Raw genomic sequence first — 21896 nt, forward strand, 5'->3', positions numbered from 1 at the left:
CAAAGGGCTTTGCAAAGATGGAGGTCTGAGTCATTGTCAGCTTTACAATCTTTTGTTGAAAAAGACAATTAGAAGCTTTTGACCAACATCCCGGTGACAGTTAACCGGAGTAGCTGTCATGATGCATTTCACTCATTTTGGACCTTAGAGTTCTTTGCAATGGCAGCACACTGGCTGAATGTGGACATTTTGTGAAATTTCACTTATTTTTCTTAAAACATAGTAGTTTATTAATTAAGTTCAAGTTGCTCTTTGTTCTATGCAAAGGTTGTGCTAGTTGTGAGATCAAATTTGGCTGCATGGGGCGAATGGACTAAAAAGTCAATTTATGCAATCAGTAAAGAGTATCTGATAACATTTACACAATAATTATTTCCCAAGCGTGACATTACCTCACCTGTTTAGTACTTGGAGAAAGACACATATATAAAACTGACAATTTGCTTGATACAACAACATCTGTTTGTCCAGTCCTATATCCATATTCTTCCACGGTTGCACTTCAGCTTCAACTGATTTGTACTTTTTCCAGTAGTTGTATATGTAGTTACTTTGTATCTAAACCAAATATTTAAAAAAAAATTAACAAACCTCTAAAAAATATTTATATATATATAATGCAGTATCATAGATTAAACGTGGAAGCTGACATTATTCGCCTTTTATGGCAAGGAAACATTAATACTTATTAATTATTACATTAATTGTTATTATTAATAATGTAATAATTAACCCTTCATCAACGTATCTTTGAATCGTGCAGATATATCTAAGTGAAACTGTTCTATTCCCAGCCTTACTGCTGTTATCCATTTTTACATTTTGCATTTTCCTAAAAGAAATTACCTCTCTTTTCCCACCACCTGAGCCCCATCAGCAGCACCGTGTGAGAAATCAACAGGTTGCAGGTGGTATGAAATGCAAAGGTCCACAACACATCACAGACATGGTGGAGAGACAATTATACAGATTTTAACACAAGCTTAGATAACGCTAATATTTGAAGAGCTTCTGGCCATTTCCTCTCCCTTAGTGAAAGCTGGCTAATCATGTCAGAGACTTCCCAGCTCACCTCTGGTCTTACTCCATCTGTCTCTGGCCCAGACAGGATGCTATGAATCAAAAGGGTGACATGACTGTTAGGGCAGGCTGCATCAAGTCCATTAAGCTGCCCAACTGCATGCCAGGGTGGTTATAATCAGTCGGTTCAAATGTTAATGATTGTCAGTTTGAATGAAGCCTGGTGTGCTCACTGGCTTTCTTATCCATACTGCTACTGAGATTCTGTTAGAGGACATGACACATGCACATCATCAGGACACTGGATCAAGACAATTTCCCCTTCAAACCACAGCTTTCCCACAAGCTGTCCCCCTTCTGCCTGTATGGAAACAGACCCTCGGCTCTTTATAGAACACCATGTGAGAATGGCGTCAAGGTCATTTGAGGGTAACTAAGCAGAAATAACACGCCGTTCAACTAAAAGTCAGCAGAAAATCCACCACACATCTCTTCCTTTTATTCTGCCTCGTGCACACGCGTCGTTCGGACCAGCAGTTTTTAATGAGCGCTGTGTTGGACAGGAGGAAAATATCTAATCAATAATCTGCTGCACTCTCACAGCACCGTGTCCACGGCATTTCCAGAACGCAATCCTTCATGTATTCTTGTGCGTTAGTCCCAGGAGCTACGACCCCTCTGCGCATTTCAATGCTCTCCGGAATCAGTGCACGTGTTCGCAACTCAGAACAACATCAACAACATCCCCCGATTACAGCATCATCCTGTAGGGCAGGAAACACACCTTAACATCATACAAAATGTTTTACTGAGGTCTCTTAACCATTAAAATGTTTAGGTAGAATAACGAAATAAAAATAATATTATAAACCTTCCGGAGTGCTCTCAATCTTTGAGTTTGAGAGAATCTCGAAGCATGGGACTACAGTTGTCCGAGGTTGTGTGCACCCTGCTCAGTGCCAGCCCACAGTGTCAAAGCAATGCAGCACACAGTAAAAAACCACTTTACCTGGTAGCACAGTATACTCTCGGGGTCGTTGACTTGCGCGCTCATGGTCTCCTGGTTATCCTGCTTTACCTTCACGGAGTGTAAAGTAAGACTTTCACTGAGCCGCTTTGCGCTGTTTTCGGACGTTTTGAGTGAACAGTCACGAATGGGCTACATCAGCTCCCTTTGTTTCTGCGGCCATATTAAGTGTTTACATCTATCTCAAAGGACTAAAGCGAAGAAAACTGTTATTTTGCTCCTGTGTTGAGATGATTTCCCAGTCGCGCTTCGAGCTCCCCTCCCTCCTGCTGTAGCTGTGTGAAAGCAGGATGCGGAGAGCATCACTGCAGCCCCATCCAATCAGAGCGCAGAGGTAAGCAACGAGCTGCGACGCATTGCTGCTACCAACACGTTGAAGCCAAGACTATTATGAGCCTACAGAGCTTCTTTACAGTGTTCTTTCCAGCAGTTTCCGGTTGTGCGACTACTGTGTACAGCAAAAGGTTCAATCCCGTCTAAAACGACTGCATAATCTTAATATGACAAATAACTCAACCTACACAATAATTTATACTAACATTATTTATCTTGTTTAAAGTTCATTGGTGCTTCTCCTGTTTATTGTGCGTATGTTAGCTTTCTGTCTGTGAAAAACGTTTAATTAATAAACTTTATTTACTTACTGTAGCGCAGATCCCACCAAACTAAATGTGAAGCTGGTATGTTTTAATGGGACAACGACGCACATCTTACTAATGCTAGTAAGTGGTCTGAAATACTGAAATCCACAAAAAACAAAACAAAAAACATGCAGGTTAAAAGTCTGGCATATCACGTGAAGGCTGCTGTATCATATATGCATAAATGTACGTACCATTTACGAAAATATAACAATATGCAATATGCAAAAAAAGTCGTTCACTCATGTGTTCCTCTTTTTCAATTACAAAGCTGTTAAAAACGGTTAACTGTCATTTCAGATGCATTTCATCCTGTCTAGAAATCATATTTGGGTAAAGCTTCATCTTTACCAGTTGAATTAATTTTAAGAGACTGATCTTTGTAGGAAAAGGCGTAAAAATTTCCAACCTAACAATGAAATTCATGCAGTAGAATAAATGTTTTCATGTAGTCCAGTAGCAAACCACTCTACCTGGACTAAACTTTGTGACTGCGGGTTTCGGGTTACAAAATACGCAGATTGGTAACATAATATTAGGCTGTAACAGACGCTAGTGTTGCCTTCTTGGCGCACCGGCTTGAACGAACACAGACCTTCAGAATCTGATTGATCCAGAATATACCAGAAGTCTTCGGATGCCATCGTGTGTTAAGCTGATGCATTACGCAAAGAAAGATCCATGCGTAGTAAATGACATAATTTACCATTGAAGGCAGTTATTTACGATGTAGCACAGATGGGTTCCTTTACCTACGCAACATGTTAATCTTTATTGATAGATAAGGAGATACGATTTAATTAACCAGGCAATAAAAGCAACAGTTTTTGTTTGTTTGTTTTTTCCATCATTGACCTCGGCATGAACTCTTGCCTACCAGTCACGTTGCAGAGCACTGTATTGAATTTTGGCAAGCTGACCCTCTTTAACCACTTTGTCCATTCACACTGAATTCAAAGTGCAACTGCAACGGGATATTTCCACACACATATCATGTATGAGTGCCTTAATTGTCCGTGTGCATGTCGCATACACCTGTAAGCCACGCTGTTTGCAACTGATAGTGTCTGATAGTGATCCAGTTTCTTCAAGGCATGCCTCAAGGTGGTGGATTTTTCATCCACCGGCGTGGCGTCCTGTTTCTCCTGGACACTGTTGTTGGGGCAACTATAAACTGTCTGTGGGAGCATGCACGGTTGTTATGGGAACAGTGTGCGGCAGCATGAAGGAAGCCGTACTGAGCAAGTCTATGGACGCATACAGATACAGCCCAGTTCAGTGGGGAAGTGACAACAGAGGTTTGTATATTCATGTCCACTGTAAAATAACACCTGGTTTTATTTGAGATTCATTTATTCGTTATGCCTTTTTAATCGCTTATTTAAATCATGGAGAGTTGGCTTATCAATCCACGGCTGGTCATGGTGTATTCGTTTTATGTTTCTACTCGTGTGCGCGCACCTGCGCCCTTCTTGCGCGTAGCTCTGCCAGTCATCACAGCCTAAATCAGTTCAGATTAAGATGCCTGATTAACCCAATTTACATCCTTCTTCAGCTGCTGCATAGACAAATTTAGGTACCACATGCCATACTATTTATAGTAAAGCCTCCTCTATTTTTCAGCTGCAGGGGAAACAGTAGCCAGTAGCCTAAACAGCATGTTTAGGTCTACAGTGAAAAGGTATATTTGGATATTGGAATAATGTCCCTATAAATTTGGATCTACTTATATTAGCTTGCTATTCATAGATCTGTATAATTTCAAATCCTATAATATGATGTAAAAATAGTGCAACTGGGTGCATTTTTGCTTTCTCTTTCACATTGTGCATTGGTCAGTTGAAAAGAGACCTACAGACCTCAGCGACAAATGCCAGGTAAGTCATTGTACATCTGCTGGTAAAAACATAATTAGTACTTCATATTTAAATCTGGAGTTTGTTCCAGTGTTACAATCCACAGTTGCTCCAGTGGGGGGAAGGATACGATCCAGTGTACGTAGCCTGCCAGTGATCAATCCAGACAGGCTGAAAACAGCTAAAACGCTGGTGGACAAAGCTGTGAAGGTGATCATATGTAAAAACAGATTTTTATTGTAATGCCACAGTTGATTGTGTCATATTTTTTTTCTTCGTTTCTCTTCCCGTCATTCTCAGTTAAGGAAAGTGTTTTCAGTGCAGGGACCCTATCCAGTGATCCGTGCTGCATTATGGGCCAGAGGGTGGGTTGAACGTCGTTTGCCACATCCCGTCCAAAGATCACCTACTTACCCCTGCGTTGAGGAGGGGGATGGTAATGATGGGCTGATCTGCAGTTATTTTACTGGTAAGGCCAAAAAGAGAAAGGATTGCCCCCCTCTAAGTGTGGGAATAATTAACAGAGAGTAATTGTAACACAAGTTAGATGGATTTCCCTTTAGCTGGTAAACAAGAAATCGTATGCTGCATTACAGATGCTAGCCTCTAACACCTGTAACCATGCATGTATACACACACCTCTTATCTTGTGACAGAGAGAGCGGAGGAAGGCGAGAAAGGGGAGAACCTTGATGACATGTATGATCTCATGGTAAGATAAGCTTTAGGTGTACCCACTAACTTAACACAGATATCTTGCCCAGTGTAAAGCCAAAGGGACTTTCACTTGTGTCTTTGTTGTGACTCTTGTAGTCTCGCCTTGTTCGAAATGAAACAACGTATTTCTACTGGACGACACGACGGGACAACATAGACTGTCGCTCCTTGCGGCACGACCAGATGACCAATCACTATGCGAATGCTGGAACATTTACCACAAAGGTAAAACGTTTCTAATGATTAGCTGGCGCATACATTTTATTTAGCTCTTTTCCTGCAGTGTAATTGTTTTGTTTTCAGGTGGGACTTTGTGTGAATCTGCGTAACCTTCAGTGGTTTGACACAGCGGATCCAGACACTTTCTTCCCAAGATGCTACAGGCTTGGAGCAGAGGATGAAAAGCATGCATTCATAGGTCTGCTGTAAATTACATATAACAGAAAAAAAGATGTTCTACAAGACTAAATTAGGTGTAATTTAGGTGCAAAGAATTTTTAAGTTTACTTATGTCCAATAGCTTCTCTGACTGTTTTTCTCTTTTTTATGAACATAAAGAGGATTTCAGGAGAACAGCATGTACCAGTCTGCTGCAGTATGTGGTTGAGACAAGTATTTGGAGAAGAGATGAACCAGAGGGGGACAAACAAAAATCCAAGAACAGTCTCGCTGAAGGTTTAGAAATAATTTCTCACACATAGGAATAAAAATGCTTTTGATGCAAAGTTTGGACAAGAGGGAGTATAACGGTGCAATATTCTCTCTCTCTCTCTCTCTACAGAGTTGGATAATGAGGAGCATCGATCTGTTGGTCCAGAAATTATTAACACAGCCTTACACGTGTGTCAAGAGTTTCTCAGTGTTCTAAAGCACAGCGACATTGATGTAACAGCAGAAATACCGCCCTCGGTGGAGGAAGCGCAATGGGCAGAGTTTCTTAAACACTACTACATGGTTGTGCAGTGAGTTGAGAGATTTTCTGGGAGCTTCCAGGGTTTTTCTACAAATTGTCATCGGGTTACACTCGTTTTATTTTCATTACTGGCAGTGGAAGTCTGCTTATAAAAATCAATTTAGGTTGCTAACAACTTTAAAAGGTATCTGAAATAGCAAAATTGGAGTTCTCATTAGTCAGGAGAAGATCCCATAAGGGACGTGTGTGTGTTTCTTATCTTGGGTCTTCTACCAGAGACCTAGGAATTTGAGGGTTCTGCGCAATGTCTTAGCTCACTGCACTCCTCTGGACCTCAGGTGTTGTGTCTCAAATCTGCTGGAGACCATCTTCCAGTTTACAGCTTACATACAGTTTACAGATCCCAGTTCTCCCATTACCACTGGGACCACTTTGGACTTTAGCTAGAGCGGATGTGCTCTAGTTGTACTTTTCTATTATCTTGTGCTCTTTCTTCCTGATGTTACTGACCACTGAGATTGTCGCATCTATCACAACTATGGTCTTCTGCTCTTTGTAAACCACCACCAAGTCTGATTGATTGGCCCGCAGCTGCTTGTCTGTCTAGAACTTGAAGTCCCACAAGACCTTAGCCATGATGTTTCCAACCACGTTTGGTGGTGTCTCTCATTAGGACTTGGGAACTTCTGTATGCTCTTGTACACTATTCCCTCCACTTAGTTGTGCCTCCCAGTGTACGGTGTCCTGGCTTGCCTCTTACATCCTGCTACTATGTGCTGGACTGTCTCTGGGGCATCAGTCTGGGTCCTGTCGCCTGCGGTAGACTCCTGCATACATCCATCTGGTGCTTCCTGTGCCGCCATGATCATAGCCTTTGTGCTGTCCTTTTCTAGCTGCTGGAAGGATTTATTCATGTCAGGTGCCACTTGTAGCTGTCAGTGGTACATCCCATGCAATGGCTTAGTCAAGTCAATAAGTAAAGGTTGGGGTTAAATATAGAATGACATGCTATACATGTTCAAAATACAGAGGGCTTCAGAAAACTACCACTACTATAAAACTGTATTTGCAATTCTAACAATAACATGTTTATATGCAGTAAAGGCAAACTGATCAGGGGCAGCAGTGTATTTGTGGAGCGTTGCCAGGATATGTTAACCAGACTTCAGGCTGTTTGCCCACAGCTGGACACAGATGGATTAAACAACATCTGGATCATCAAACCAGGTGCCAAATCAAGAGGAAGAGGTTAGGCTTTTTTCTGATAATTTACCTTCGTAATAGTTAATATGATACTTACATAGCAAGCTTGCTTTTTTTTTTTTTTTTTACAGGTAAACAGCTGTGAAAAATATTGAAGAAAGCAAGCCTGGTTTTGTTTTCAGACATTCAACTGATGAATGGACATAATTAATATATATATATTTTTAGATTTTCCTTTTTATTTGGGAAGTTATATTACAGCAAAATAGAAAAAAAACCACAGCACATACATAAAAATTACGTAAAAATTATATGTGCATAATAATATAGTCTGCCAAGACTACAGTAGCACAACATAAATTCTAGCATCAAGTCTTCTGTGCAAACTTTCTCATAAAAACATTTGAAAAAAACCCTATATTTTATTAACATCCCTGTTTTTTCGGTTTTGTTTTACTAATTTTAATACATAGAGAAGAAAGATGTCATACTCTTTTTTTCCTCCTTTCACTGTTTTTATTTCAAGACTCACATAAGTTTTTTAACACCACTGTTTTCATCTCAACAAAGATATGATTTGTAGTCAAGTCTGGCCTAAGTGGAATTATATATGCAGGTATAGCTACTTTGCCTTCACTCTCATTTATCTTTAGTAGATGGCTGTTCATTTTGGAGGGCTCTTCTTATTTTTATTGCGCTTTGCAAGTCATTTTTTATTACTTTCTGACAAATTTCAGAGGACAACTTTGTCCAGGGATCATTTTTGTTTGTTGAGCTGTCAAATAGTTTTCTGTCTGCGATCATGCTCGAATTGTTGGTCTTGGTCGCATTTCCTTCCATCTGGCTGCACACAAGAGGCCTTTATTGCACTGCACAGCAGTGGTAAAGCCAAGCCTTCTTTTTATTTTTGAAGTACTTTGTATTTCATTATTGACTTTATGTGTGTTGTTAAGAAATTAACATGACCCATTCTTTGAATGTATGCTGGGAAATTTGACATGGTATTGACTGAAAGCTGGCATAGTGAAATTACTTTAAAAAGACTGGAAAGATATGAGATTCCATCATCAAATATCAGATTTGATTCACGAGGTCATCTTAAACACTGCTGAATCAAATAGTTGTCAAAATTGCAGTTCTGATTTTGTGTTTTAATCAACTCTGCTTTCACCTCTTTTTTCACTCCCACACCCTCATCATCATTAGGCATTATGTGTATGAATCACCTGGATGAGATTTTGGCACTTGTGGACACTGACAGAGCACTGACAAAGGAGAGTAAGTGGGTGGTTCAAAAATACTTGGAACGACCCCTGCTGGTCCACTGCACAAAGTTTGACCTCCGTCAGTGGTTCCTTGTAACTGACTGGAACCCTCTGACTATCTGGTTCTACAAAGAGTGCTACCTGCGGTTTTCCACTCAGCCTTACTCGACAAAAACTCTGGACAGGTCAGTAAGAGTTTTCAAACAAAAGACAAAAAATGAAGGTTACAGTTAAGTTTTACGGTGTCTTTTATCTAGAGTACTTTGTGGATGTTCCCATTTTCTACCATTTTCCTCAGCTCAGTCCACCTGTGCAACAACTCCATCCAGAAGCACTTCCAGCCATCTCGTAACCGCCATCCAGGACTGCCGGAGGATAATATGTGGTCCTGCTCACAGTTTCGCTCTTTTCTGCAGCGAGAGGGCCGTGAGACAGAGTGGGAGTCGGTGGTGATACCAGGCATGCAGCAAGCAGTTGTCCATGCTCTACAGACAGCCCAGGATTTGGTGGAGCCCCACAAGGCAAGCTTTGAGCTTTATGGAGCTGATTTTATGTTGGGCAGAGATCTGAGGCCTTGGCTTCTAGAGATCAATGCCAGCCCTACTATGGCCTGCTCCAGCACTGTGACTGCGCGGCTCTGTCCTGCTGTGCAAGTCGACACGCTGAGGGTTGTGCTAGATTGGAGGACTGATCCCAGCGCTTACACAGGAGGCTTCAAGCTTATTTACAAACAGGTTGGACTGGCTTCAAAGCCAATTGCTGTTTATTTCCAGGATATTTCTACTTAACGATGAATGCCATGGAGAATTTTGTGATTTGTTTTTACTTTATCACATTTTCAGGCTGCAGTTGAAGTTCCTCAGTATTTGGGAGTGAACCTGCTAGTGGAAGGAGCGACCATAAAGAGATCCAGACATTACAGACAGTCTTTTATCTCTAACTCACCTCTCCCTCATCAGGTCCATCCAGAGCAGTTATCTCAAGCTGTGGCTGAGCCAAGACACAAACAATTCAGTCAGAAGCCACATGCAGTTGCTGATTTTCCCCTTTTAGGCAAGGAGAGCCAAGTGAAAAAGAGCCAGATGACATCTACATGTCCAAAGAGGGAGCACGATAGAAAAGCAGAACGTCAAAACACCTGCCCTGTTCGCAAATCCTGCCGCAGCGTGGCATGTGAACAGCCTGCGAGTGTACACACTGAACCTCAGAAGAAAGCACAGCGTTTGGGATTACGTCGCCGTGTCAGTGGGGCAACCCTGGTGCCAAGGAGTCTATCCTTTTCCTTAGACCCGGCATGTTGTACATCAGAGGGTAAACATCAGTCCATCCATCATCATGCATCACACACGTCCAAATCCTTCCTTTCCCAGCGAAGCTCTGAGCCACAACACAAGATTTCCTCCAGGGTCTTTCCGTCACTCCAGGGTCCCCTTCCAACCCTGGAGATCTTTCAATTGCAACCAAATATTGTGACTGGAACTAACGTTTGTCATAATTCTGCCTTTTTATCTCACCCGACTACCCACAAGCACCAGTTATGCCTAAACTCTCAAAGGCAAGTCAAAGCTAGACACAAAGGGGAGCTCACAGAAGAACATAAGTACAAGAGATGTTGAGTTGATGGAGATGGAGCACAGCCAGAAATGCTGAACATAATTTACATTTTAATGGGCTGAAGCCAAATTAGCAGAATATCTGTTAGTTTATCTATATGCATGTCTGTACAAAAGTTTGGCCTTTTTATAGGATGTGGGTATTTCAATTCCCCACCAGGTGGCAATAAAGTTTCAATGATTAAAAAAAAAAGTTTTAAGGTTTGGTGATGACAGGAAATAACCAGAGAAAATCATTCTGGGTCCACAGACACGCTGATACATTTAGCAACACCTATTTAATTGAGTGTTTCGGTGCTTTTTTATAAAAATAAAATTTAAATGTAAAAACAACTTGGAAAGTTATTTTTTAAGTGATATGGGTCTTTATGCCCCAAGAAGAAGAATCTTTACTCTACTGATTACAATCATTTTCTCAAAACATTCAGACAGTAACACACTTGACTGCCACAGGTTTAATCAAATTCATGTAAACTATCGTTAACTAGATTTTGTTGAGCTGTGTGTTAAATAACATATGTGGATAAAATAATAAAGTTTTTTTCCATATGCTTTGTCATAATTTTTTAACTACAGACAGGAAACAACGAGAGAGGGACAGTCGAATATGACTTGAGAAAACATGGTATTCATCTTATCCACTAATTTGCTATACTGCTGGAAGCAGCCATCATAAGATGGGTACACTGTGGTCTTAAAGGGATTGACATAGTCAGCAACAATACTCGACTGGTACCAGCAGCCATGTTCAGTGCTCCTACGTGCAAATATTCATGTATGCGGCAGCAGCTCGGTTCATTAGACATATAGACATGGTAAAAATGACCTGCTGAAGTTCAAAGCGTGCATCAGATTTAAGGATGATTTAAAGTGACTTTGAAGGTGGCATGATAGCTGGTGACTGACAGGCTGATCTGAGTATTTCGAAAACTGCTGATCTGCTGGGATTTTCCCACATAAAAGTCTCTAGGGTTTACAGAGAAAAAGAGAGAATTTCTAGAGAGCAGCAGCTCTCTGGATGAAAATGTCTTCTTAATTGCAGAGAAGAATGGCCAGACTGCTTTGAGCTGATCGGAAGGCAACAGTAATTCAAATTAAGCACTTGTTACAACCAAGCTATGCTAAAGAGCATCTGGTTAGCCAGGCAGCTAATCCTATCTTTTTTTTTTTTCTTTTTTTTTTTTACTTTATTTATCACATTTTAGACATACAGTCAAGTAAAACAGGGATCACATAAAAGATGACATTGTGGTAGTAGCGGCTAATGCTATCTACCGCCTGACTACCGAGGACAGTGGCGTCATCAGCGAGAGACCGGTGACCAGCATCGCGGAGCATGACGTCCGAGCGGCATTGAAGAGAGTTAACACAAGGAAAGCGTCGGGGCTGCGCTGCTGTGCTGACCAGCTAGCAGGTGTGTTCACTTACATCTTCAACGAGTCCCTGGCGAAGTCTGTGGTCCCCACATGCTTCAAAAGATCCACCATCATCCCTGTGCCCAAGTACAGCAAACCCTCATCCCTGAACGATTACCGGCCAGTTGCACTGACCTCGGTAGTAATGAAGGTGTTTGAGAGGCTGCTGAAGAACATCATCTCCTCCTCCATCCCAGACACTGCAGATCCACTGCAGTTCGCCTACAGATCCAACAGATCCACAGAGGATGCCATCGCCCACGTCCTACACACCACTCTCAGCCACGTGGACAAGAAACAGGGTAACTATGTGAGAATGCTGTTTGTTGATTACAGTTCAGCGTTTAACACAATAGTGCCCTGCAGACTGTTCACGAAGCTCAGGGATCTGGGACTTAACAGCCGTCTGTGTGCATGGGTGTTGGACTTCCTCACTGGCAGAACTCAGGTGGTGAGGGTGGGCAGGTGCTTCTCCAACAGCATCACCATCAACACAGGAGCACCTCAGGGATGTGTCCTCTCGCCACTGCTCTACTCCCTCTACACTTCAGACTGTGTGGCCACCCATGGCTCCAACACCATTGTGAAGTTTGCTGACGACACAGTGGTGTTGGGTGCCATCTCCAACAACGATGAGGCGGCCTACATGGATGAAGTGAAGAATCTGGCATCGTGGTGCCAGGACAACCACCTCCAGCTGAACGTCGGCAAGACCAAGAAGCTAGTGGTGGACTTCAGAAGGGGTCAGCACAGAGACTACAAGCCCATTATCATCAATGGAGCTCCAGTGGAGAGGGTGCAGTCCTTCAAGTATCTTGGTGTCCACATCTCCTCAGACCTGACATGGGCTGCCCACATTCAGGCCCAGACCAAAAAGGCTAGGCAGCGCCTGTATCACCTACGACAACTGAGGAAGTTCAGGGTCTCTCCAAAGATCCTCAGGATTTTCTATACAGGCGCTGTGGAGAGCATTGGGAACAGCTGTGTGAAGGACCAAAAAGCTCTCCAGAGAGTGATCCGTACAGCAGAACGCTGCTGCAGGATTGCTCTCCCCCCGCTTCAGGACACCTACACCAGGAGATGCCGGACTAGAACAGCGCAGATACTGAAGGACCCGTCCCATCCTGGCAACAAACTGTTCCAACTTCTGCATTCTGGTAGAAGGTTCCGCATCTTCCGGGCAAGGACAGAGAGACTCAAGAGGAGCTATATGGCAGCCTCGCTTCTGTCAGTCTGCCCCAGGGCAGCTGTGGCTACAACTGTAGCTGCCTCCACCAGTGTATGAATGTGAGAGTGAATGAATAGTGGTATTGTAAAGCGCTTTGGGTGCCTAGAAAAGCGCTATATAAATCCAATCCATTATTATTATTATTATTCTATCCCCAAGCCATCTGTGCCCTAAACCACACACACCCGCCTGCTCACATCATCTCACATCATCTATAATTGACTGAGACAGGACTCTCTTCCAGACACTAAACCAAGGAACAATGTACATTTCAAATTCCTTTAATTTTAAATATGTTTATATTGTCTATCCTGTAAAATAGTCAGATGTCTATTCATATTAATGTACAGAATTCACCTGCTTGCTGCTACTACTGCACATTAACCCAATGTATATACTATATATATAATGTTCTTCCTCTACAGCCCCACCCCCCCTATTTTTGCACATGTCGAGGAGTGTGTCAGGCTACATTTCACTGTGTGTTATACTTGTATAACTATGCATGTGACAAATAAAGAACCTTGGACCTTGAACCTTGAAGAGCATCTATGCAAGCACAACACAAACCTTAAAGCAGATAGTCTTTCCAGCAGATGGCCACACTGGAATTAGTACTTGGTAATCAAAATTGGATAAGATGAGACTAGAAAAACATTCGCTGGTCAGACTTTGGTGTAAAAAACTTGAAAGCATGGATCTATCCTGCCTTATATCAATATATGTGTGTGGTGATGGTGTTGTAATGGTGTGGGGTTATTTACTTGGCACACTTTGGGCTCTTAGCACCAACTGAGCATCATTTAAACACCACGGCCAATGTACTATTGCTGACATTGTCCGTCCCTTTACGACAACAGTGCACTCATCTTCTGATGAGTCCATCAGGGGGATTACAGGTCATGTCACAGAGACAAGATCATCTCAAACTGATTGCTTGAACATGACAATGAGTTCACTGTACTCAACTGGCCTCCACAGTCTCCAGATCTCATTCCAATAGAGCACCTTTGGGATGTGCTGGAACAGGAGATTCACATCATGTGTGATGTTATCATATCAGCGTAGATGGGAATTGCTTAGGAATATTTCCACCACTTCCCCTGCCGGTGGCGGACTCCCTCAGGTGTCGGTGTGTTGGTGGTTCTTTGTGTCTGGGGGTGGGCGTCTGGGTACACACCGGCTCACTCCTTGGCGGCCGCTTGTCGGGGCCTGGGGCCTGGGGCTCGCTCGGGCCCCTTTGGAGGTGGGGTGCCCCCGGCCTCTCGGCCTGGGGCTCGGTCACTCAGGCACAGCTGGGGGCCGGCGGAGCTCACGGGCGCGTCACTGCAACTCCCCCTGACTTCTGCTCCGCGGCTGCTGGGTGAGCCCTCATCTGGGACTCTCCTCAGCTCTTTCCGGGACAGGCTGCCCCTCTGTTGGTCTTCCGTGGTCTCTTTTGTTCTGGGGGCCTCTGGATGTCTGGAGTTTTGATCTCCTCCATACCCGCTTCACACCCTGGAGGACGGGGCTGTGGCCCCCCCACACTCCCTAGCAGATCATTACATGGAGAAACCTTTGGAATGCAAGCATGCTGATCCACACAGGTATGCACACATGGGTATTCACAGACGCGGACTAAAGCTTTCTTGGCTGCTACCTCAAAGCACACTGTGCGCTGTCTATCTTGCGTGCTGCACAATATCGTTTATTATTTAGTAAATATTGATATCTATGACTAGCTAGTTTATTGTGATGGTGCTTTGTTTTCTCTATTATTATGTTGCTCTTTGTTGTTTGCTGTCTCCTCTGTTTGTTTTTTTTGTTTGTTTGTTTTTTTTCTCCATACAGGTGACCCAGGAGTTCTTTTTTTTTTTTCTCTCTCTTCCCCCCCCTTCTCACCGTCTCTTCTCCCCTTTGGTTTTCTTTCTTTCTCTCCCCCTCTTTCTCTCATTCATTCCCCCTGTCCTATTTATTAAAAAAAAAAAAAAAAAAAAAAAAATGACAAAGGATGAACTGAAGCTCTGCCATCACGTAATGTCGCATACTGCTGTTTCTGATGTCATTTAGAAAAAAAACAAAAAAAAAAAAACAAAAAAAAACAGGAATATTTCCAGCACCTTGTTGAATCCATGCCAAGAAGAATTAAGGCATCTCTGAAGGTAAAAAGGGCTCAACTTGGCACTAGCAAGGTGTAAATAACAAAGTGGGTGGTGAGTACATGTATAATGGTTTTGCTTGCAAACTCATGACATCAATACAACATGCAACTCCTCCTGAAACAAATAAATGGAAATCAGCTTCAAGGAAACTAGTTTGAAAGATATAAATGACATTTAGGTGGCTGGTCGTAATCTCAAACTGTAGATTATATAAACAAACCAGCAACAGAATGACTAAGCTCCGAAAAAAAGGGCACTGGAAAAAAAATGTGTAGGTGGGAAGACAAAGATGTTGTGACTGGCACTGGGCTTATGTTGAACTGCACTGAGATAAACCTATAATTGGAGGTGCTATCGCATAGATGAAAAATGTGATTGCACAACACAGGAGGTAGTGGTAGCATTTTTTGTAAATTATACAGCTACATGTTTTGCATGTCTCCAGGAGGTAAAGCACTCTGCAGGGAAACTAAATGCAGAGGGGTGTGTCACAAATCTGGAATAATGGTATTTACTATCGTCTCATACAGCCATAGAGACAAGATGCAGATGTATTCTGACTGTTGCCTCAGATGATTTACTGTAGCTGTTTATACTCGTGTGTTTACTTGTGTTTTTGCATTTGAGGCCACAGACGGTTAACCAGCAGGAGAGCCATGCCACAGATCTTCCATTACATAAGTGTTCCCTGTGACGTGAATGCTGTGGTGCTGTAAAACCTCTAAAAAGTATTTATTTGTTTTCACACACATTCTCACTCTCTTTCGTACATATACGGTCAGAACAAGTTTCCACGGGAAAAAAAATACTTTATTAATACACTTATATCATGTATATCAACAATTATAGACAAAATATTTACATCAAACATCTTTCATGTAGGTCCCAAAATATAAAATCTCAAGTACCTCTTTCTATAGAAAACTAGTCTTCTGGTTAAAACGTTTACATTCACTTCCTTGCTCCTTTGTCTCCAAGATTCATACATAGTACAGAGAATTAACATCTGAGATTTATCAGCTTTTCACAAGTAAAAGGCAACAGCAAGCACAAACACCGGGTTTGACTTGAGCAGAAACAGATGTCGAGTATGCAGACCAGGTCCAGCACAGTGCTACAGTATGTACACAGTTTCTGAGTACACGACGTACATTGTCCACACTCTGCCCTCCTCGTATATCTCTCGGGGCAGACAGAGTGCGAGAAGGTATCAAAAATAGAAATGTACAATAAATCTATGAACAATAATTACAGAAAAATCCATCTTAGGCGTCTGTTTAAATCATAAACGACACTTCTCTCATTCAGCGTGGCCATGCGGCGGCCTTTTCCTTCATCTACCATGTGGTGTACCCTCGCTGTCTGTACACATTTGAGGGAATCCTTGTATTTTATGGTGCCGGTCATGGCTGAAAGGGCTTTTTTTTCCATCTCAGTAATCATAATGGTGAGCAAAGGACATAGGCGACAAACTTTGGGTGGCAAATTATCGCTAACATTTGGTGCAACACGTTCTAAATTACAAAATCGCGAGTGAGATGCGTCAATGTTCATCTGTGTTTACACTTTAACAGCAGCAGCTAAAACATTTCTTTCTTTACATTCAACCATATGTGTGTTTATGTGTGCACAGGGCAGATCCAGTTTATATGATACATATATACCACTGAACACCGCTGAGCATTTGACATTCAACCAGAGCTTTGCATTGCTCTCAGTGTGGAAGGATGCTGCTCTCACCTCTTTCTCTCTCTCTCCTTGATCATTTCTACAAGTCCTCTTATTTGATGCTTTACCCTCCAGGCTGAGGAAAAGAGGAGATGAGTGATTATGAATTATGGAACAGCTCAGTCGTGTTTTGAGAACAGGGCAATATATCAGGGCAGTCTTTTCGCCTTTATCTCTCAGTCTTTGGTTTCCAGGTTGAGGGGTGGTACTTGCTTGAGTGCCTGAAGGAGAGCAGGAGAGTCCATGGGAGTCTGAGATATGGCTGGGGCTGGAGAACCTCCCCGGGGAGACAGCACAAGCTGAGGTGGGCCGGGCCTTTCACTGGGTATGGTAGGTGATGAGCTGCTCATGCCAGGGTAGAGCATTGGCATGGCCCCAGGGTACCAGCACTTCTCAAGCATTGGTAGGTAAGCTGCAGCAGAAGGTGGAATGAGGTAGAAAGGCATGCAGAGGGGATGTGGAGGAGGGGGTGGATGGTTAGGGGATGCACTCATGAAACTTCCATATCCGCTAGAGGATGAAGAAGTTGATGATTCTCCGCCTGAGAGCAGCTCATCCTCAGACGACTCCACACGGGCTCGTTTGTGGCGTGGCTCGTCATCCTCCTGCTTGATGCTGGAGTTCTGCCTGTCAGCCAGCAGTCGCTTCTGCTGGCTCCCGTGAACGTAATAATCTGGATGTCCCTGCGGCGCCCCAGATTCGTTTTTCTCCAGCTCTCCTCCGTAGCCACTGTCTGTGTCTGTATCACTGCCGCTCTGCTCGCTGCTTGGTGAAGTGTACACCCGCTGGATGACGGGCACACAGTTCCTCCCGTAGCCCTCGCTGGGCTTAGGGGCTAAGCTGGGAGACATTTCTTTATGAGGTTGGTAGGCAGGGATTTCCTCGGGTTGAGGGCTAAGAGGGGTGCGGGGTCGGGCTGGACTGTGCAGCACCTCTACAGCTAACTTGTGAATGTGGCTGATGACGTGGGATGGGGTGAAGTCTCCGTCAGTCTTGTGATTAGCGAGATACTGGAGAATTTCCTTGGCACACATGTGGAAGCCAGAGCAGAACATCTCCTCTGACTTCTCCTGGCTGATGGCAGGCTGCTCTATAAACACATAAGGAAACAACACACTCAGAAATCTAATATAGACTGTGACTTTTTGTAAACAGCTGTAAGTGAAGTTACTTTCAGTGGTGCAATTCTGCATTCATCTGCATTATTTGCATTCTGTCTAGAAAACCCATCCAGTTCCTCCTCATGTGTTTGTGCGTGTGCAAAAATGATCTGCAGCTCACCGATTTGCATGCCGTTCTGAAGAGCGAGGATCTTCTGCTGCTGCTGCTCAAGAAGAGAGGTGAGGGCTTTCACGTGCTTGAGCGTAAGCTCTAAAACCACAGCCTTCTCCAGATGGCCCAGAGTCTAATGGAGAGACACGCACACAGTCAGCATATCCTCTTATATAACAAGCAGAAACCAAGCTCTACTACACATGTACACATCACCACATGTGATTACTCTGAAATAATTTACACCAATTTATTGAAATTTCATTTGCATTAAGGAAATCAACACTGAATGTAACTTTTTAAAATATACACTCGAAACAACAAAAATCTAACAGCAGCACATTCTCTTTAACGTGAGCCGTCATCGGCATGAGCTGCTGACGCACTCAACAAAGATGTGATAGCACTAAACAGCCACTAGATGGTGCGTGCCGCTCAATACAGCCAATCCCATTAACCCTCCCACCTACACTATGAACTTACAGTTAGTTTCAGGTGCTCGGGTAATAGATCTTTTAACTGGGCGATGCATTCGTTTATCCGGTCACGTCTTTTCTTCTCAATAAGTCTGTGAGGCAGCTTGTAGGTTTCCTAAGAGAATAAACAGAAATGTTGCGTAAATTTAAGTGAAACGAGAGCACATAGTTCTCCATGACCAGAGGCAGATACACCGATAGGGAGGAATCCAGGAGTTATGTCATAGTAGAAACTAGGTCAACCATTTATGGGACTATAGACCAACTCCTAATCTAATTCCTGGATGTTTGAGCTCTATGGTTATTACTTAACTTTACCAATTGGCAATAAACAACCACAAACACGAACACACACACACACACACACACACACACGTAGAACGGACCTTGCTCTCTTCTCCTCGCTTCATTCCCCGCCTGGGTTTATAGACATACATTGGGAAATCCATCCTAAAGAAACACAAAAAGAGCGCACGAGTAAGGAATCAGGTCATTTTGATGGTAAAGTGCACAAAATTATACATTAGGTGCATTTTAGTTGGAGGTTAAAAAGGGGGCGACGCAGTCTGGGAAAGCTACATCTCCAAAGTATAACTTACCCCTGCACGTCTGACAGTTCAGCCTGATGTTTGGACAGAGGGGGTGGTTGCGCGCTTGGAATTCGCTCCATTCTTTGTATTCCAATTTTGCTGTCAAAACCGAGGTACTCTTCCAAAAGCACTCAGAAATAAATACGCATTTATTTACGCGCTCTATCAGCACTTGCAAAGCAATTTGTAAATAAAAAAGGAAATGATAAAATGCAACGAAAAATGCGCAGAATGCGTCGAAAAAGGTTAAAACTGTTTAATAATCTGTCATTTTTTTTAAAACAAAACGCTGTAAAGTTAGTTCCTGCGATCTCCACGCCGTGGTCCCGCAGCGGTGAGGAAGTCAAGCCTTGGTGGCGCGCTGGGAAAGTGGGGGAGGACAGAACGACGAGTTAAATAAACCCTCTGACTCTCCGCTCAGACTGATCTACCTCTGTCACATGAGGCTCACGTGTTAAACGGCGCTGTATCCTCGGCGAAAGGACGGCCCACTCCCTACAGATGAGGCGCCTCAGTGGGCGGACGGTGAATGACGTCAGAGCGCAGGGCGGGGCATGACCGATCCCGTGTACCACCATGCTGAAGTGTATGGAAACAAGGCTGTGCGCCGAGGAACGTGCTGGCAGTGAACCATCGCAGGAGTTCAACAAACCCGAACCTCGCGAGGCGAGTAGGTGTGGTACCTACTACGGTTTTTTCTTGTTTGTTTGTTTTTTTTTAAAGGAACACAATAAAATTAAAAGAGTATATCGAGCAGTTAAAGGCACACAATTCAATTCAATTCAATCTTTATTGGCAGACTACATGTCCATAAAAACAAGACAAGAAACACACACACACAACTCCCCCCCCCCCCGCCCCCCACACACACACACAACACAAGGTATACCATTAAATATATATATGTATATAAATAAGTATATAAAAATATATAAATCTCACGTACGACTGCAAAATAGCAAAAAATATCGGAATATTTCTTCAAGGGCAATAAAAACAATTTAAGGGGCTTTTCAAACGTCACGAGCTCTGCACTAAAGGACAAAAGTTCACTTTATTAATCATTAATCTCATGGAGACAAACAACTTATTGAATCTGTAGAAGAGGAAAGATGAAATTGTCTCGTCTATTGGTCTGTTTGCAGAACGGCTCGGTCACGGTGGGAGAACCACGTGCGCCTGTGCGTGGACGGCTGTGTGGAGTCCGTGTTTACTGTCATGAGGCGGTGCCGTCTGTCACGTTGATCTCCTCATGGTCCCGGGATCCTGCTGAGCGCGCGCGGGGCACATCCAGCTCATCCAGGCACACGGCGGCTGCACCTGTCCGCTGCAGGCTGCAGGCACACTTTTAAAACGTGCTTCTTCATTGATTGCATTTCTCGCAGAAAAACGAAATTGTATACAAGGACTGGTGTGACGACGTTTACATTGCAGGATTTTGCTCATATTTTTGCATTCACTAAAAATATCCCCTAGAACTCTCATGTAATGTTGAAATAAGCAGTAAGGTCCTTTTTTCCTCTCACGCAAGAATAGCTCATAAAATGAGGTTTGATGATGATCCTAACAAACTTAATACACAAGGGTATTTCCACATTTAATAGGAATAATAGGGGTCAGCTGCAGCTTAATGAACGGAAATATGAGAACACACCAACATTCAGTAGGTGTCACATGTCAGACGAAAACAGGAACGACAGCAGTGGCATTTAGGGGTCACTCAGCAACATACAAGACGTGAAAATCATAAATTGTTCATCTCGTAGTTAAAGACACCTTAAATTCAAGGCACATTATGAAACCACCGTGAAAGAGGTTTAGGGTTTTCCCAGTTTTCACACCTTTTTAACACAGCAGCAGCACATTTAGTCAAATCTATGGAGAATCAGATGAAGTCGTGCACGTTTTTGTGGGGTTTTTTACATTATGAAGCTTCTTGCATTTTCATCAGTTGTTATACTCCTTCTGACAAAAAAACAAAACAAAACTAAAAATGATTACTGTGTTTAAGAGCTCATTTTGTCTCCCTGCTTTGCTGCTAAAAGCAATCTTTTCGATCTGTCTTATCTAGCAAAAGAAAAAGAAAGTTGCAGATATCAAACATGCATTCATAACATCAGAAGGCATTAGCTCTGAAAGTTTCACTTAAATGACACTAATTTTAAAAGAATCCGGAGTAAACAGACGTTTCATTGTTTCAGATAATCAGGATCCTTCACAGTAACTGGTAACAGTCTGTATTTCCACTAAAACCCTCCAGAATCTCTCGTCCTGTGATTTTATCAACTGTTCCTAGAAACTGTTCCTAGAGTTTGGTGAATAAAGTGGGGCTCAGTAATTGGAAAACAACCATAATCCCGGTCACATCCCAATCTTTTATAAATAACCATAACGATGGAAAGCACCCTGAAGGCAGTCTGGGGACACGTAACACAAGTACATCCTGTTTGTTTTTTTATGTAATGAAGCCTTTTCTTTTTCTTACAAAATGTTTGAGCTTTGGTAACAAAAAGATTGTTTTTTATGTGATACTGTGAAACCACTGAGAGAATGTCAAAGGCTATTTCAACAGCCTTTTAGGCGACAACATATAGACGACAAATAGAGACGAACACTCTCTTAATCTGAAGCATATATTTAGAAACCTTACTTATCACTGTGCAAAGGTCTTGACTCTCACCCCTCATTTCGTCTTATTTTAATCCAATAGCCTGTCTTTCTTGTAATTTATTAAAAGTGGTCATGAGCAATAGTTTTCCAGGCTTTCTGGAGGTCTTTGGAATTTTTTTGA

The 21896-nt window shown here is 42.8% G+C and overlaps 3 protein-coding genes across 9 annotated transcripts in view; 1 reads left to right on the forward strand and 2 right to left on the reverse strand.

Moving 5' to 3' along the window:
• The window catches only part of slc4a8 (solute carrier family 4 member 8), a 36925-nt gene extending 34592 nt beyond the window's left edge, over positions 1 to 2333 (reverse strand). Inside the window, exon 1 of one of the 2 annotated variants that reach the window (XM_026168107.2) lies at positions 2030 to 2333. In XM_026168107.2, the coding sequence (XP_026023892.1) occupies positions 2030 to 2074 (45 nt within the window). In that variant the 5' untranslated portion in view covers positions 2075 to 2333. The remainder of the gene's footprint in view (positions 1 to 2029) is intronic. The other variant, XM_026168108.2, reaches the window with a different exon arrangement.
• Positions 2334 to 3670: 1337 nt separating this feature from the next.
• Positions 3671 to 10804, forward strand: ttll3 (tubulin tyrosine ligase-like family, member 3). 6 transcript variants are annotated; one of them, XM_026168114.2, is made up of 13 exons: positions 3889 to 3986; positions 4528 to 4565; positions 4636 to 4754; positions 4845 to 5013; positions 5201 to 5256; positions 5358 to 5486; positions 5565 to 5679; positions 5820 to 5936; positions 6043 to 6223; positions 7274 to 7422; positions 8584 to 8827; positions 8941 to 9376; positions 9485 to 10804. In XM_026168114.2, the coding sequence occupies exons 2-13, from the start codon at positions 4559 to 4561 to the stop codon at positions 10256 to 10258; spliced, it is 2496 nt and encodes an 831-aa protein (XP_026023899.2). In that variant the 5' UTR covers positions 3889 to 3986; positions 4528 to 4558; the 3' UTR covers positions 10259 to 10804. The 6 variants fall into 6 exon arrangements, with proteins under 6 accessions (XP_026023894.2, XP_026023899.2, XP_080157442.1 ...); XM_080301316.1 differs by having other exon boundaries at positions 4869 to 5013; XM_026168113.2 differs by lacking the exon at positions 3889 to 3986 and adding an exon at positions 4113 to 4369.
• A 5023-nt stretch (positions 10805 to 15827) lies between these two features.
• Positions 15828 to 19547, reverse strand: LOC113022582 (class E basic helix-loop-helix protein 40-like). The gene is made up of 5 exons (XM_026168125.2): positions 19115 to 19547; positions 18902 to 18965; positions 18523 to 18630; positions 18049 to 18172; positions 15828 to 17857 (listed from the first exon to the last, which is right to left on the reverse strand). Exons 1-5 carry the CDS (start codon positions 19183 to 19185, stop codon positions 16944 to 16946), a joined length of 1281 nt encoding a protein of 426 aa, XP_026023910.2. The 5' UTR covers positions 19186 to 19547; the 3' UTR covers positions 15828 to 16943.
• Between the last annotated feature and the right edge of the window lie 2349 nt (positions 19548 to 21896).

Source organism: Astatotilapia calliptera, chromosome 5 (genome assembly GCF_964374335.1).
Source record: "Astatotilapia calliptera chromosome 5, fAstCal68.1, whole genome shotgun sequence".
Lineage (NCBI taxonomy): Eukaryota > Metazoa > Chordata > Actinopteri > Cichliformes > Cichlidae > Astatotilapia > Astatotilapia calliptera.

Excerpts from the sequence above, each read along its gene's own strand:
- LOC113022582 (XM_026168125.2), bottom strand. The coding sequence starts at position 19,185 with ATGGAGCGAATTCCAAGCGCGCAACCACCCCCTCTGTCCAAACATCAG. Across the intron at positions 18,631-18,901 it reads AGCGAGGAGAAGAGAGCAAG|GAAACCTACAAGCTGCCTCA; the intron begins GTCCGTTCTACG and ends TTATTCTCTTAG. Across the intron at positions 17,858-18,048 it reads TCAGAACGGCATGCAAATCG|AGCAGCCTGCCATCAGCCAG; the intron begins GTGAGCTGCAGA and ends ATGTGTTTATAG.
- ttll3 (XM_026168109.2), top strand. The coding sequence starts at position 3,686 with ATGAGTGCCTTAATTGTCCGTGTGCATGTCGCATACACCTGTAAGCCA. Across the intron at positions 5,257-5,357 it reads ATGACATGTATGATCTCATG|TCTCGCCTTGTTCGAAATGA; the intron begins GTAAGATAAGCT and ends TGACTCTTGTAG. Across the intron at positions 5,487-5,564 it reads CTGGAACATTTACCACAAAG|GTGGGACTTTGTGTGAATCT; the intron begins GTAAAACGTTTC and ends TTTTGTTTTCAG.